Source organism: Staurois parvus, unplaced genomic scaffold (genome assembly GCF_062004578.1).
Source record: "Staurois parvus isolate SC_StPar_1 unplaced genomic scaffold, SC_StPar_1.0 ptg002108l, whole genome shotgun sequence".
Taxonomy (NCBI): Eukaryota; Metazoa; Chordata; class Amphibia; order Anura; family Ranidae; genus Staurois; species Staurois parvus.
In genome coordinates this window covers 334,526-351,497 of record NW_028319904.1, presented here as the reverse complement: position 1 = coordinate 351,497, position 16,972 = coordinate 334,526, and the positions used below count along the sequence as shown (strand labels likewise).

Sequence of the window (16,972 nt, the reverse complement as noted above, 5' to 3'; positions counted from 1 at the left end):
CAAGGTGTGCATGTTCCAGGACATTCTTAATGTGGTTGTAGCCTGCATCGAGTCCATCCCCAAGCGCAGGAGCATTTGTGTTTGCTGGTTCTTAGCTGCTGAATGTCATCAGGAGGGAGAGGAAGAGAAGCAGGCATTCAGCACCTGCAGGAGGAAGGTTCGGGGGAGACAGAGTGAACATAGGGCTCATGAGAAAGGTTCGGGGAAGACAGAGGGAACATAGGGCCCATGAGAAAGGTTTGGGGAAGACAGAGGGAACATAGGGCCCATGAGAAAGGTTTGGGGAAGACAGAGGGAACATAGGGCCCATGAGAAAGGTTCGGGAAAGACAGGGTGAATATAAGGCCCATGAGAAAGGTTCGGGGAAGACAGAGGAAACATAGGGCCCATGAGAAAGGTTCAGGGAAAACAGAGGGAACATAGGGTTCCTCCACACCAAACTGGTCAGACCAAGTCTTTTTGGAGCTGGTTTTATACACAAAGGCACAGTCATGCTAGAACAGAAAAGGGCCTTCTGCAAACTGTTATCTCAAGGTCAAAGGGCACGATTATCTAAACTGTCTTTGTATGCAGTAGCATTACCAGTACTCATCACTGGAGACACCCAAACTCACTCATCTAGGAGAGTGTCCATACAGATTTGGTTATAAAGACCGCTCCCATCCCATGATCTCCAAGATGACAAGCAAGTTCTTTCAAGTTAGTCCACTAAGCAAAATGTGATTATTATGTCATAGGGCAGTACTGATTCATCTGAAACCACACAGGAAACTGAAAAAAAGATGAAATATTAAAAGAATTCCAGCTGATGGGCACATATAGTTCATAGATGCGCACTGTTAAAACCTACTTCCTTGGGATAAGTTATTCGGTTGTCAAGGGAAAAAAAACAAAGAACATTTTGGCTGGTGTTGGGTTCTTGGCGGTGTTAGGTCCTTTTGTGCACCAGTTAAATAAGTTACAGCTTATAACTGTAGCACCCTCCTAGTTAGCTATTTTTAGATAGGGCTGAGTAGCAGCCTGGGTGTAACAGTCAGATCGGGGTCAGATTGTGTTCTGGGCTGAGAGGCTCTGGAGACCAGCTCTCTTAGACTTCCCCTTGCACTAGAACTTTGGAGAAAGTTCTAAAAGCAGTGGGAAGAGGTAAGGAGTTACTAGTCTGCAGTCTTGAGGGTTCCTGGCCAATACCTAACAGGAGGCTTGGCATGGGGTCAGGACTGCCCTTAAAAGTGACAGAGCCTGTTCATTAGGAGGAGAGAGTTCAGGTGGAAGATGTAGAAGTGAGGCTGGAGAGGGAGCCCAGATAGGAAGACACTCACATCTAGGCAGGGAAGCTTGGATGGAGATAAGCTTGGGACATCATCGGCTCCGGTGCCCAGAGCAAGGACCACCTATGCAGCAGGGAAGGAGAGGCCCAGCTAGAAGGCCTGGTAGCAACCACTGATCCATCCGCTCATAGGAGAAGAACTGAGTGAGTAGACCTGCACCTTTTGGGCCAGTAAGAGGCAAAAGCACTCTGGTGGGAAACTGTTTTAGCTACTACTTCTTCTCATAAAGTGACAGGCACTAGATCTCCTGCCCAGGGACTCACCCAGAACAGCTAGATAATGAGTATCTAGGGTCTGGGATGGTACAACAGGAGATGCTGTTAAAGAGACTTGTACAATAGCTCAGGAAGATTGTCCTCTGTTGCCATTACCCTTGGGCATCCCATACACCCCTTACCCCATCCAAGTTGCAATCCCCTAATAAAATCCAAAAAACAAACTCAAGGACTGGTTACTGTCTCCTGGATGCAAGTCTGAATTAAAAATATGTGTTGCCTGGCTGTGCAGGACTATAGGGGGACCCAAAACGTCAGCGACTCCTAAGGAGGTACTTAACAACTGACTTTCACTTACCAGTGAGAACTTTATCCAGATCTGAAATGAAGTTTTCAAGCTCTTTTGTGTCACCCAGTTTTGCTACGGAAATAAAGCAAAGAACTGCTGAACTGTCACATCATAACGAAATTAAAAGACAAAATCGCAAACATCACACTTCACAATCTTACCTTTTGGTTGGTGCCTTGATGTTATGCTGGTAGCTGAATGACTTAAAGTTTCCTCTGTGTTATATGTGGTGCTTCTTGGAGATAAAGTCACATCTGCAAAGATACATCAATTAAATGACAGAATATGAGAAATGTTTTCTGTAAGTAAAGCATGGGGGATTTCTTATAGTAAACCAGGTTCTGGCTATCATTTGCTACAGAGATCATAAAATAGAAAATTCATATTTACCTAAATGTATTGCTTTCCTAGAAAAACACCACCATCTCTTCATGTGCAAAATGTCCCTGCAATTTTTCTTGGTTAACACTATAGCAGAGATCGAGATCAAAGCAGATTTTCACAACCAGGGTTCTGTGGCTCCTTGGGGCAACTCCGGAGAGGGGGAGGGGTTCCTTGGGCTGTCAGCAGAGGTGAATTCATTTCCAACTGGAAATTACCTGCATAGTTTTGTTCCCAACATCACTAAGCAGGAAGCACTACATTGATCACCAGTGTAACAGGGCATTGTAATTGACCACCTCTTCTACGGACCATCGGTGTAAAGTGTAGCCTCTCTTACTGTCCACCAATGTAGAGGGGAGTCTTGCTTTTTGACCACCAAGGTTAAGAGAGCCTCTATTACCAATCATCAATGTAAGGGGAGACTCCTATGCTGACCACCGATGTAAGGGGTAGCCTCTGTAATTGCCCATCAATGTAAGGGGCAGGGGCGGACTGACAACTCATGAGGCCCCCGGGCAATAGGGGACCATTGGGCCCCAGTGTTCTTGCACAAACTCAAAAAAGCCTATGAAAAAGGTACCAGGGGCATCTCATGGGGCCCCCTACTGACCCCAGGCCCTCAATAGGGGATCATGGGGCCCCTGTGTCCTTGCCCAAACTCAAAAAAGCCGAGTTTCCAAATGGTCAGTCCGCCCCTGCTAAGGGGGAGCCTCTGTTATTGTCCACTAATTTAAGGGAAGCCTATCTTACTGACCACCAATGTAAGGAGAGCCTCTCTTATTAAGCACCAAGGTAAGGGGGTTGCTTACTGACCACCAAACCTTTCTTACTAATCATCAATGTAAGGGGAGTATTATACTGACCACTAATGTAAAGGGTAGTATCTGTAATTGTCCACAAATGAAAGGAAGATTGGCTCTGTTATTATCCACTAATGTATGGGGGGACTCTCTTACTGACCACCAATGTAAGGGGAACCTCTCTTACTGACCACCAATGTAAGAAGAGCCTCTATTACTGACCAATAATGTAAGGTGTAGCCTCTCTTACTGACCACCAATGTAAGGAGAAGCCTGTCCTAAAAGACCACCAATGTAAGGGGGAGCCTCTGTTACTGTCCACTAATATAAAAGAAGCCCTCATCCTGGCCACCAAAAAAAGGGTAACCTCTTTTACTGACCACTAATGTAAGTTGGTGCCTATTTTACTGTTCATTAACGTAAGGGGTAGCCTCTTGCTGACCACCAATGTAAGGGATAGCCTCTTACTGTCCACCAATGTAAGATTTTAGTATTTCCAATGTAAGGAAGCACTTTCATTCTGACCAGCAATGTATAGAGGTATTTTTCTACTGATGTTCTGTGTAAGAGGTTTACTTTTCCACTGGACACATTCCTTTAAAATTATATGTACAACTTACGGATCATACCAATATACCATAAGATGTAGATTTAAATTTAAAGAGTTCCAAGAGACCCATACATTATTTCAAGGGTTCTGCCATTGTAAAAGTGTTGAGAATGTCTTGGTTACAGAGACCCTGTTGTCCGACCATTAATTTCAACACATTTCTAATCATAAGTGCATTTATAGTACTGTATATTATGCATGGTATTTACCTGTGTACACCATGAGACTGCTGTTGGGTGCTGCCATCTTGGATGGGACATCACCACCGCATCTCCCCCACTTCATCCAATCAGAGAATGCTTTCCATTCATTGAGAAAATTCAAAGTGTTCCTTGAATTGCGCCCCAAGTGGGCATGGGACCCAGAAGCTAGAGTAGGTCAGTGTAGTAGATGTGCCTACTACAATGATTTCAAGGTTCCACGGGAATCCTACAAGTATGGCATATACATACTTACATTGATCCAAGCTGTGGACCAATGCAACTTTGTAAAAATTGCCATGTCTGGAATTCAGTTTTAACACTGATACGATTGTTATACTGAGCAGACTTAACATTTCCATTGATTGTACTAGCATGACCTCATCAGACCCTAACAGCCTACAAGGCCATTCTCCCTTGCGAAATGAACAATCGTGCTTTCCCCCTGGTTTACTGCAGAAGCATAAATGATGTAGCTGAGCCCCCAGGACATCCACCGGGGCTTAGGCTCCTGCCTTGGTTGCCTTGTGGATAATCCAGGTCTGCTCTATGTGGGTATGCTCTCCAATTAATTATTTTTTATATACACAACATGTAACCTACCTTCTGAATTATGGCTACTGATCAAACTTAGATGTTGCTTGAGTTTCTTGAGGTGGTCTTCCGAATCACAAGGTCCTCTTGTAAAGTCTTGCAAAGCATCGTCAAATTCCATCAGGGTGGAAACTAAATCTTCACCTAAAGAGGCTGAGGGCACAGAATCATTTGTACACAGTCAAACTTTACATTTTGCTTACTTGTTGGTATACTGTAACTATAACACCACAATATCCTGTCTGAAACATCATTTTCCATTTTGAGAAATGTAACGATCAGCATTATAAGTGTAGCACCCTCCTAGATAGGTGCCGGGGTAGGTAAATTCAGTTTTGGCTCACTGTAATCAGTGTAGCTGCATGTGATTAGTTAGGTTTGTTCTATGTTTCAACCGGTCTGTCTGTTAATGTTCTGGAAGATAGAAAGTCAAACTGGCAGGTGAATATTTATGCAGCCCTGGCCAATCCCTGGGGGCAGTTGCCCAGATGGTGCTTAAGAGTGTGAATAGATACCCTGAGATTCGGAACAGAAAGGTGTTGTCCCTGAGGAGGAGATCACAGCCTAAGGGGGCAATTTTCCCCCTAGGCAAGCGTGCCATGTGTTTGCTGTTGATCAAGATCCCAATTGGGCTAGCTGGGGGGCATACTTTGTTGAAAGTTGCTGGAGCTGACTGTTAGGCTTTTCTTCTGAGGATCTAAGGGTCTGTTATCACTGGAAGAAAGTGTCTGGGAAGATATTGGAAGGAGGCAATCACTTATCCAGGGACATTAGTGAGTACAGGATGGTGCGAGAGATCCTTGAGACTGTGTGCTGTTTCAGTAACTGTTACCCCGCCATGCTGATCACCCTCCCTGCCCACCCACATCTGATTCACCCATCTGCCTAAGCCCCACAAAGGAGGACTGGTGGTACCCCCTAATCCACGGCCCTGTCCTGGGGTATCCTCCCTGCCCACCCACATCTGATTCACCCATCTGCCTGAGCCCCACAAAGGAGGACTGGTGGTACCCCCTTATCCACGGCCCTGTCCTGGGGTATCCCATATATTATTATTATTATACAGTATTTATATAGCGCCAGAGGGTTTGCTTAGCGCTGTACAGTAGCAAGGGGGACAGAACATGAGACAAGACAGAAACAATACAATACACGAGGGGTTCGAGGGCCCTGCTCTTTCGAGCTTCCAATCTAGGAGGGAGGGGGAAGTGGTACAGAAAGAAATGGCTGAGGGGAATGAAGTGGTGGGAGGAGTGGAGAAGGTCAGTTGTTAGGTGAGGGTGGGGTAGGCTTTCCTGAAGAGGAGGGTTTTCAGGGTGCGCCTGAAGGTGAGGAGGGTAGGTGACAGTCTGATGGACTGGGGTAGGGAATTCCAGAGGATGGGGGAAGTCCTGCAATCGGGCGTGGGAGGAGGAGACCAGGGAGCTAGAGAGTAGGAGGTCCTGTGAGGAGCGGAGGGCACGGGTAGGGTAGTATTTGGGTATCAGGTCAGTTATGTAGTTCGGGGCAGCATTGTGAATGGCTTTGTAGGTCAGAGTAAGCAGTTTGAATTTGATGCGTTGGGCAGTCGGGAGCCAGTGAAGGGATTGGCAGAGGGGGGAGGCAGATGTGGAGCGTTTGGTAAGGTGGATGAATCTGGCCGCTGAGTTCAGGATCAACTGGAGTGGGGATAGCGTTCGTTTGGGTAGGCCAGTGAGAAGGGAATTGCAGTAGTCCAGGCGTGAGATGATGAGGGAGTGCACGAGTAGTTTGGTGGTGTCTGGGGTGAGGAATGTGCGAATCTTGGAGATGTTGCGGAGGTGGAGCCTGCATGATCTTGATAGCAATTGGACGTGGGGTAGGAAGGAGAGGTGGGAGTCCAGGGTGACACCCAGGACTTTGGCAAGTGGGGTGGGAGAGATGGTGGCGTTGTTAGTAGTGATGGAGAGGATGAGGGGGGGGGCAGACCAGGAGCTCGGTTTTGGACAGGTTAAGTTTGAGGAAATGGAGCGACATCCAGTCTGATGTGTCGTTTAGGAGGTGGACGATGCGGGCGGAGAGTGAGGGGGTGGAGAGGTAAATTTGTGTGTCGTCGGCATAGAGGTGGTAATTGAAGCTGTGGGAGTGTATTAGTTTGCCAAGGGAGGAGGTATAGATGGAGAAGAGGAGGGGTCCAAGGACAGAACCTTGGGGGATTCCGACAGAGAGGGGGAGGGAGGTGGCAGTGTTATAGGTGATGCTGAAGGAGCGTTGGGAAAGATAGGAGGAGATCCAGGAGAGAGCAGCGTCCTTGATGCCAAGGGAGTGCAGTTTAGCAAGGAGGAGAGGGTGGTCAACAGTGTCGAAGGCCGCAGAGAGGTCAAGGAGCAGGACAGAGTAATGGCCATTAGCTTTGGCGGTTAGCAGGTCATTAGTGATTTTAAGTAGGGCGGTTTCGGTGGAGTGCAGGGGACGGAAGCCGGACTGTAGAGGGTCAAGGAGGTTGTTATCAGTGAGGTGGGCGCTTAGGCGATTGTAGGCCAGGCGCTCAAGGAGCTTGGAAGTGAATGGGAGCAGGGAGATGGGTCTAAGGTTGTTAAGGTCAGTGGGGTCAAGGGAGGGTTTTTTAAGTATGGGGGTGATGTGCGCGTGCTTTAGAGCCTTAGACCCTATCCAAGTTGTTAACCCCTTAATGAAAACTGCTAAAAACACAGCTCAAGCACTGTATTACTGACTACAAGTGTGGAAAATGCATGTTTCCTGGCTGTGCAGAGCTTAGGTAGACCCAAAATAAACCCAGTGGGTAGCACTACACATACATCATGTCAAATTTCGATGGGCAGGCTCTATTTATGTAGGCAACTTTACAGAAAAGGTTTTTTTATAGAATTTACAATAAAACAAATAATTTTACAAACGCTGATGTGGGGTGAGCAACAAGTTTGGGGGTTCAATCAGCTTGCTGAAATGCTTTCTGTACAACCGGTATCTATGTATAAAAGGTATATAATAGTATACACACACTCATATGTAGTCTGAAGTCTCTGCTCTAGACATATGACAATAAAAGGATGCAGAGGAAGGAAAAGAGATGAAAGCTAACAAAAGGCAGAGGAAAGGCAATATAAGACGGGGGTGGGGGCGACTTCACAGAAATAGAGAATAAAAAAACAATATTATTTCGGGTTCGTGCACACGGACGCGTGTTGGTGTAGACTGGCAAAATTCCAAGTATTTCTGCACCCGGGAGTCACAATCGTTGTGAGCAGTCGTCTGTACAAATCAATGACAGGCTGTACGCCGGTATCCTCCCGTCTGAACGGTCCCATAATTAAAGGGGTGATGTGTGCCCCTGGACGCAGACAGTTTTCATCCAGGCAGGGCAGCTGATAAGGGGGTACCCCTGGCCCTCCAGTACAGGGCCCAGGTCCCATCAGTTCAGCAGGGGCGCCCATGCAACAGGAAGAATCGGATCATGGGCATGAGGAGTGAACAGATCACCTAAATGGCTCTCACTGCAGCAGCTGAAAGCTGGCGGGAGGGAGAAGAGAAGCCGGCTTCCAGCTGCTGCAGTGAGAGGCATACTGTGGATTGGTTCCTGTAATTGCCCCCTTACTGCACTGATCACTCCCTCCTGTCCCTGATTGGATTCCCCCTATCCCTGCTGCCTGCCCGCCCTCCCCCCCCCCCTTGTATGACCACCCTCCTCTCTTGCTTGCAGCATTGCTGGCTGCATCTCTTCTCCCTCCCGCCAGGTTTTAGCTGCTGCAGTGAGAGCCATACAGGGGATCGGTTCCTGTAATTGCCCCCTTGCTGCACTAATCACTACCTCTTGTCCATGATTGGATTCCCCCTGACCCTGCTGCCTGCCCCCCCCCCCTACCCTGTATGACCAGACTCCTCTCTTGCTTGTAGCATTGCTGGCTGCATCTCTTCTCCCTCTTGCCAGATTTCAGCTGCTGCAGCAGGGGAACTACAGGGGATCTGTTCTAGTAAATGCCCCCCCACTGCACCGATCACCCCTTCTGTCAGCAATCTCCTTCCCTCTGCTGCTGGGCCCCTGAAAGCTTTTTCTCCTCTCCCTCCCATGGGCTGTTGCAGGGTACGGGGCATCACTTCAGGATGGAGAGCGGGTCAGGTATACTGTACTGGGCCCTGCGTTTTCTAACAGCAACCCTGCATCCAGGGGCACACATCCAACCCTGTACGCATGTAACCAGCCATGTATACACAGATATCAAGGATGACAGCATACAGCCGCAGCCTGTTGTTGATTTGTACAGGCGGCTGTACGCAACACCTGTAACTCCTGGGAGCAGAAATTGTGGAGATTTATAACAGCGTGCGTCCATTTGCCCGTAAAGTGTAAAGAACCCAAATACCAAAGTTGAGGAAATAGCCCCTTTTAGCTTTGTAAAGCTAGGCTTGGACCTGCACTTAACCCCACCAAGCCTCTGAAGAGCAATCCACATTTGGATTGCTTTTCAGAGGCCATTGACAGGCAATGATTAGGCAGTGTGATGCCTGGTCATTTTTGCCAAAGAAACATGCCACAACCCACATGCTGTGCACCCAAAATGCGGGGCATTTGTGGCTTTTCCCCATTCGCTTGCATGGGTTGCGTTTGCCCAGTGGTTATGGCATCATTTTTGATGTGGGTGTTAAGCAAAGCATTACAAACATGGAATGAACAGTATATATTTATATATATATATACACACACATACATATATATATATATATATACAGTGGGGCAAAAAAGTATTTAGTCAGCCACCAACTGTGCAAGTTCTCCCACTTACAAAGATGAGAGAGGCCTGTAATTGGCATCATAGGGAGACCTCAACTATGAGAGACAAAATGAGAAAACAAATCCAGACAATCACATTGGCTGATCTGGAAAGAATTTATTTGCAAATTATGGTGGAAAATAAGTATTTGGTGAATATGAAAAGTTCATGTCAATACTTTGTTATATATCCTTTGTTGGCAATGACAGAGGTCAGACGTTTCCTGTAAGTCTTCACAAGGTTGGCACACACTGTTGCTGGTATGTTGGCCCATCCTCCATGCAGATCTCCTCTAGAGCAGTGATGTTTTGGGGCTGTCGCTGGGCAACACGGACTTTCAACTCCCTCCAAAGGTTTTCTATGGGGTTGAGATCTGGAGACTGGCTAGGCCACTCCATGACCTTGAAATGCTTCTTACGTAGTCACTCCTTCGTTGCCCGGGTGGTATGTTTGGGATCATTGTCATGTTGGAAGACCCAGCCACGTTTCATCTTCAATGCCCTTGCTGATCGAAGGAGGTTTGCACTCAAAATCTCACGATACATGGATCCATTCATTCTGTCCTGTACCTGGATCAGTCGTCCTGGTCCCTTTGCGGAGAAACAGCCCCAAAGCATGATGTTGCCACCCCCATGCTTCACAGTAGGTATGGTGTTCTTTGGATGCAACTCAGCATTCTCTCTCCTCCAAACATGACGAGTTGTGTTTCTACCAAACAGTTCTATTTTGGTTTCATCTGACCATATGACATTCTCCCAATCCTCTTCTGGATCATCCAAATGCTCTCTAGCAAACTTCATACGGGCCCCGGACATGTACTGGCTTAAGCAGGGGGACACGTCTGGCACTGCAGGATCTGAGTCCCTGGCGGCGTAGTGTGTTACTGATGGTAGCCTTTGTTACGTTGGTCCCAGCTCTCTGCAGGTCATTCACTAGGTCCCCCCGTGTGGTCCTGGGATTTTTGCTCACCGTTCTTGTGATCATTTTGACCCCACGGGGTGAGATCTTGCGTGGAGCCCCAGATCGAGGGAGATTATCAGTGGTCTTGTACGTCTTCCATTTTCTATTTATTGCTCCCACAGTTGATTTGTTCACACCAAGCTGCTTGCCTATTGCAGATTCAGTCTTCCCAGCCTGGTGCAGGTCTACAATTTTGTTTCTGGTGTCCTTCGACAGCTCTTTAGTCTTCACCATAGTGGAGTTTGGAGTGTGACTGTTTGAGGTTGTGGACAGGTGTCTTTTATACTGATAACAAGTTCAAACAGGTGCCATTGATACAGGTAATGAGTGCAGGACAGAGGAGCCTCTTAAAGAAGAAGGTACAGGTCTGTGAGAGCCAGAAATCTTGCTTGTTTGTAGGTGACCAAATACTTATTTTCCACCATAATTTGCAAATAAATTCTTTCCAGATCAGCCAATGTGATTGTCTGGATTTGTTTTCTCATTTTGTCTCTCATAGTTGAGGTCTACCTATGATGCCAATTACAGGCCTCTCTCATCTTTGTAAGTGGGAGAACTTGCACAATTGGTGGCTGACTAAATACTTTTTTGCCCCACTGTGTATATATACACACACACACACACACGCACATAAATATATTGTTGGAACATCAGTCAATATGAAGATAGAAAAAATTAATATTTAAAAAAAATATATTAAAAAAACCTGAAAAAACAGACTTGAAACAACACACATTGGAATAAACATCAGTCAATATAAAGACAAATATATATTAAAAATAAAAACCATAAAACTATATAAATATCCTTGAATTAAACACAGGCCAGTCTGATGGCAAACATAAAAAAAAAAAACAAAAAAAACTATAAAAATAAACAAATAAAAAATTTGAAAAAAAAACAAGATTTGATGGACCACTTGTAGCACCATACTGATTATAATTTGGGTATGCAGTCTAATAATCATCTCCATCACATTCTGATATCATTTGAAATTTTCATTTTATAAATGTATCAATTTTGGAATGTTAGTCTCACCTTTCCTGTCCATGGCTGCTGTTTTCTGGCTCTCCGGTAGTCGCTCTGACAATACGAGTACAGAGAGTACAGAGAGTCTTGCTTGGTGTACAAGCCCAGCCCTGGATTCCTGGTAGACCAGTTACAGAGAAGCTCAGTACGAGTCTGTCTTCTGCTGGATGTGGTTTGTGAATGGAAACCACGCTTAGCCGTGAGCTCATCGTAATACTTCCTACTACGAATAGCGGGATTCTAAGAAGACATTACACAAGCATAGAAGGAAAATCGAATGAAACATTTAATGTGACAAACTTTTTTCTGTTGAACTTCAAGCAAACAGTTAAATACAAAGATGAAAATCATATAAGGGAGCCGTTTTGTATTTATATCCATCCATTCCTAAGATTTACACAGCTCCACCACACAGCACAGCCCTGTCTATCAGGGAAGCAGGCTTGGTCTTTCTCTGCTGAAGTTTCACTTTCACTTGCAGGCATATTTACTGACATTAAGATCCCGGTCACATCTAACCCTGCAAGCAGTCCACCCAGCAACCAGGTGGTCCTACCCACTTGCCAGAGTGGCCCGCACAAATCCAGCCTCTAATTATGTGTGGACCTCCAAACACCATAATGAATGACTCTTGAAGACTCACTTTCACTTACAGGTATTTACTAACATTTCAGATCAAATTTTAACCCCGCCCACAGTCCACCCAGTAACCAGGTGGTCCAGGTTATTTACTGGAGTGGCTTGCCCAAACCCCGCCTCTGAATATGTGGGTACTCCCATCACCATAGCAAGGGCCTCATTGTGTTACTGTGCATGGACAGCGAGTCAAAAAGAGGCGACACTGACCTGGGGACACAGTATCATCGGGACTGAGGGCCAAGATGTGGGACTGTTCTGGCAAATTCGGCACAGGTGTCATCTACGACTATGTGGGGACCACCAACTTTTGGCCCCCAGTCACCATAATGAATGGCTCATTGAGTTCTCATGCATGGGCAGTGACACGAATATGGATGACACTGTGATTCGGGGACATGGTCCAGGACACAGCAGCATAGAGACTGAAGTCCAACATGTGGGACTGTTCCAGCAAATCCAGGACATTTGACATCTATGCTTCCAGGTCCGCTTCTGTGGAGACTGCCAACTTGTGGCCCCCACACACTTCTGGAGATTTCATTTTTAAAATATTTATTATTTTTTAATAAGCGAGAAAATCAACCACGCCGGGCAAGCACAACTGAAGACAAAGATACATAAAAACTTTCAACTTTCATCAAAAACCTTAGGACCACAAGTGATGGATTAGGGTCAAAAGCTGGGATGAGTATATCCTAGGATGCATAAAGTGGGATCGGGAGTCCTAGAATGGATAAAGTGGGATCGGGAGTCCTAGGATGCATGAAGTGGGATCGGGAGTCCTAGGATGCATGAAGTGGGATCGGGAGTCCTAGGATGGATAAAGTGGGATCGGGAGTCCTAGGATGCATGAAGTGGGATCGGGAGTCCTAGGATGGATAAAGTGGGATCGGGAGTCCTAGGATGGATAAAGTGGGATCGGGAGTCCTAGGATGGATAAAGTGGGATCGGGAGTCAGGGAAATACCATACAGACCATTCAGAGTTGTAACCACCCCTTGCCAGTAGTGTCTATGCCTAGGACATCTCCATGATGGGTACATTAGGGTGGGAGTTGGCACATCTGGCACAGTGTGAATTCTCCTTATGGCCAATTCTTTGTAGAGATTCTGGTGTACGATACACTGTATACAAAATGAAGAGCTGGGTGACTCTGTGCGGCAGGGAGAGCCAACCAGCAGGCTATTTTACAAAACCTCACCCTGAAGTTCATAAGAGAGCGGATCTAGATCTTCCAGCTTTGTTTAAAGGGGGTGGGAAATATGAGAAAAATAATTGTTTAATGTAGTTCCCGTGTAATCAATGGAGCAGGGGTTAATTGCTCTAGTGACTAGAGCCCCTTGCCCTGCTGTGAGCCCCATAATATGCCCCATGCCCTGCTGTGAGCCCCATGATGTGCCCCATGCCCTGCTGTGATCCCCATCATGTGCCTCATGTTCTGCTATGTGTCCCATGTTCTGCTGTGAGCCCCATGATGTACCCCATGTTTTGCTACGTGCCCCATGTTCTGCTGTGAGCCCCATGATTTGCCCCATGTTCTGCTGTGAGTCCCATGCCCTGCCGTGAGCCCCATGATGTGCCCCATGCCTTGCTGTAAACCCCATGCCCTGCTGTGTGCCATGTGATGTGCCCCATGCCCTGCTATGTGCCCCATCATGTGTCCCATGTTCTGCTGTAAGCCATATGCCCTGCTGTGAGCCTCATGGTGTGCCCCATGCTCTGCTGTGTGCCCCATCATGTGTCCCATGCTCTGCTGTGTGCCCCATCATGTGTCCCATGTTCTGCTGTGAGCCTCATCATGTGCCCAATGCTCTGCTGTGTGCCCCATCATGTGTCCCATGTTCTGCTGTGAGCCATATGCCCTGCTGTGAGCCTCATGGTGTGCCCCATGCTCTGCTGTGTGCCCCATCATGTGTCCCATGCTCTGCTGTGTGCCCCATCATGTGTCCCATGTTCTGCTGTGAGCCATATGCCCTGCTGTGAGCCTCATGGTGTGCCCCATGTTCTGCTGTGTGCCCTATGCCCTTCTGTGAGCCCCATGTTCTGCTGTGAGCCCTATGATGTGCCCCATGTGCTGCTGTCTTCCCCATGCCCAGCTGTATGCCCTACTGTTCGCCCTATGATGTGCCCCATGTTTTCTTGTGTGTCCCATAATATACCCTGCTCCCCCCCCCACATGTAATGCGCCCTGGTGTGTCCCCTAATGTACCCTGCTATCCCCCCTGTATTGTGTCCTCCTGGCCTCCTGTGCTCTGTCCTTCTGCCCCCTGTACACTGCATATCTCAAGTTAAACCCAGAATTGAGCATCTGTGCAGAGAAAAAAACCTGCACAAGTTACACATTAAATAGGCAAGTTTTAATAATATTTTTTCTATTATTTACTGCTATTCTTAAAATAATTGTTATTATATCACAGCTCGCTGATCACACCAATGTTCCGTGAGCTGTAGATCTGACTGTTATTTAGGGGGTTCCCCGAGATCTCAAACTTTTTGCCAGGGGTTCCTCGAAGATAAAAAGGTTGAGAAACACTGCTCTAGTCTTCTCAATGTCTCACAGGCTGCTGATCTTATTACTTCCCTCTGCATTCTAGAAGATCCTAAAGTTATAGTGGAGGAAGCATAGAGGAAACAGCTTGAATATTATGGGAATCCAGCCAATCCCTGGGGAGGTGTGCCCAGCACATGGCTGGAGAGCCCATAAATAGTCTGAGGCCTGGGCAAAGTTGTTGAATCCTGGGTCCAGATGAGTCCCCTGTCCAGGGGCTCTGCCCCTAAGGGCAAGTTTCTGGAAGCGCCATTTGGGGGTCATCAAGGTCCCAGCTGGAGCCTAAGCTGGAGGGCCCATTCTCAAAGGCTGGTCTGGAGAGCTCACTGAAGAGTACCCAGTGGAAGTTGGGAGAAGAGTGTCGAGCTGTCCTGTGGTATTGTGAGTCCATGTCTCCCTCAATGAAGAGTGCCCGGTGGAAGTTGGGAGAAGAGTGTCCAGCTGTCCTGTGGTATTGTGAGTCCATGTCTCCCTCAATGAAGAGTGCCCGGTGGATATTGGAAGGAGGCAGCTGGTGATCCTGCGGCATTGTGAGTACTGACCCAAGTGCTGTGCCCTAGTGACTGTATGCAGTTCTCTAGAAGAAGGTCCTAGGCACCTCTTTCAGCCAGCCGAAAGTTGTGGGACTTTTGTGAAGAAAGGAGTAATCAAAAAAGGTAGCTAAGCAAATTCTAGGGTATCCCATTCTCCCTTTACCCCTTCCAAATTCAATTTGCAATAAAGCATCAAAAAGCAACCCCAAATCTGGCCATACACGGATCGAATTCCGACAGAATTTTCTTTTGAAAATCTTTTCTAAAAATTTGCATTCCAATTTCGCACCATTAGTGGGTCACAGAAATGGCCAATTTTTGTGTGACCATCGAAACTCAGAGATCGGGGATGTTGGAAATTTTTTGAAAAACGAACAAATTTTGAATCAACGACGGGAGAATTGTGCAAGAAATATAAAGCTGTGCCCTGGAAAGAAAAGAAAATTCTTGGCCATGAAAATTCGGGTTACAAAATGCACGAAATTTACAATTTTCCAAAGAAAATCCGTTCTGAATTCAACCCATGTATGGCCTGCATTAGACTTTTATATTCGAGTTAGTGGAATGGAGAAAATGCTGATTGTCTGGCTGTGTGTGCACAAAGTTTGGGGAAATCAGCTATCACCAGCGGTTGCTTCGGGGGTGCGCTACATATGCTAGGGTGGAGAAGGATTAGACCCCCTGTTAGTCTTTATTGCTGTCTGAGCCACCAGAAAAGTAATAGAGGAGGAATCTTCCAATGGGGACACTAGTTCTAATAATTACCTTAACCACTTCAAGTCCGGACACTTTTACCCCCTTCCTGTCCAGGCCAATTTTCAGCTGTCAGCGCTGTCACACTTTGAATGACAATTGCGTGGTCATGCAACACTGTACCCATATGAATATTTTAGCATTTTTTTTGAGACAGATAAAGCTTTATTTTGGGGGTATTTATTCACCACTGGGATTTTTTTGCTATATAAATGAACAAGTCCAAAAATTTTGAAAAAAAGTGTTTTGCTTATAAAATGTTGAAAATATATTTTATCATAAATCCTGGCCAAAATTTATTCAGTTACCTTTTTAGTAAAAAAAAATAACCCAAATTAGTTTATTTTTTTACATTTTAATTCTATTTTTTAATATTATTATTTATGTTTTTTTTTTTTACATACTGTCACCACAGTGACACTGTACTACTTGTGGAGGGTGATGAAGATTGTTTTTTTTTTTTTCACTGATTGCTTTTACACCCATAAAGGCTGTAAAAGCAATCATTTCTCCTTCTCTCTGGCTGCATTCTTGCAGCCATTGAGAAATACTGTGTGAGCTGTGATTGGTCACAGCTTGTCACATGGTACAAGGCAGTTGTGAATAGCCTTGTACTATGTGACCTCTGTGATCATTCACAGATTTCACACGTAGTAAGCAATGATGTCAGAAGTGACATCTTGCTTACTACTCTGCATGTGATCACTGATTGGCCAATCCGTGATCACATGATTGGGACCTCGCACAGAGGTCCCGTACGATGATTGGTGTTCCACTGTGTCCGGAGAACACAGCGGGCACCGGATCGCAGTGCTGCACGCTCCCAGGGAGCGCGCACAAGCAGGGAGCGGGGAGGGCGTTTATAAAAGGCCACCCGACCCTGCACTGCCACTGCCCAGCCGTTTATATACAACGGCCGGATGGGAGGTGGTTAATTTGCAGGGATTTCCCCCCACTTCCTGTTTGGCTATGGGACTGGAAGTGAAAGGAAATCTCCACAATGAGACACAGATGGGGGGGGAATCTGACCGGGGTTATGACCCTCCTGTCAGGGTCCTGTCCACGGCAGAAGTTCTGGAAGATCTGGCATTTCTGCCAGTACTCTGCATGGCCGCAAAAGTACACATCAGCCTCAGTCTGGTGCCAGACGGCCTTTATAAGGAGGCTCATCACTTCCTCTAGTTGCTGGATGATCTCTAGCTCCCCGTGCCCTGTTCCTATTTCCTGTGACTTTGACCCGTGATTTCCTGTTACTGACTCGGCTTGCTCCTGGACCTGTCTAC

At 46.5% G+C, this 16,972-nt stretch overlaps 1 protein-coding gene across 1 annotated transcript in view; it reads right to left on the bottom strand.

The window, feature by feature from the left end:
- Positions 1–1,893: 1,893 nt before the first annotated feature.
- The window catches only part of LOC149432798 (regulator of cell cycle RGCC-like), a 30,839-nt gene continuing 15,760 nt past the window's right edge, over positions 1,894–16,972 (bottom strand). Inside the window, exons 3-6 of the mRNA XM_089664932.1 lie at positions 11,227–11,457; positions 4,490–4,633; positions 2,054–2,146; positions 1,894–1,964 (exon numbers count right to left, since the gene is read on the bottom strand). Of these exons, the coding sequence (XP_089521058.1) occupies positions 1,894–1,964; positions 2,054–2,146; positions 4,490–4,633; positions 11,227–11,239 (321 nt within the window). The 5' untranslated portion in view covers positions 11,240–11,457. The remainder of the gene's footprint in view (positions 1,965–2,053; positions 2,147–4,489; positions 4,634–11,226; positions 11,458–16,972) is intronic.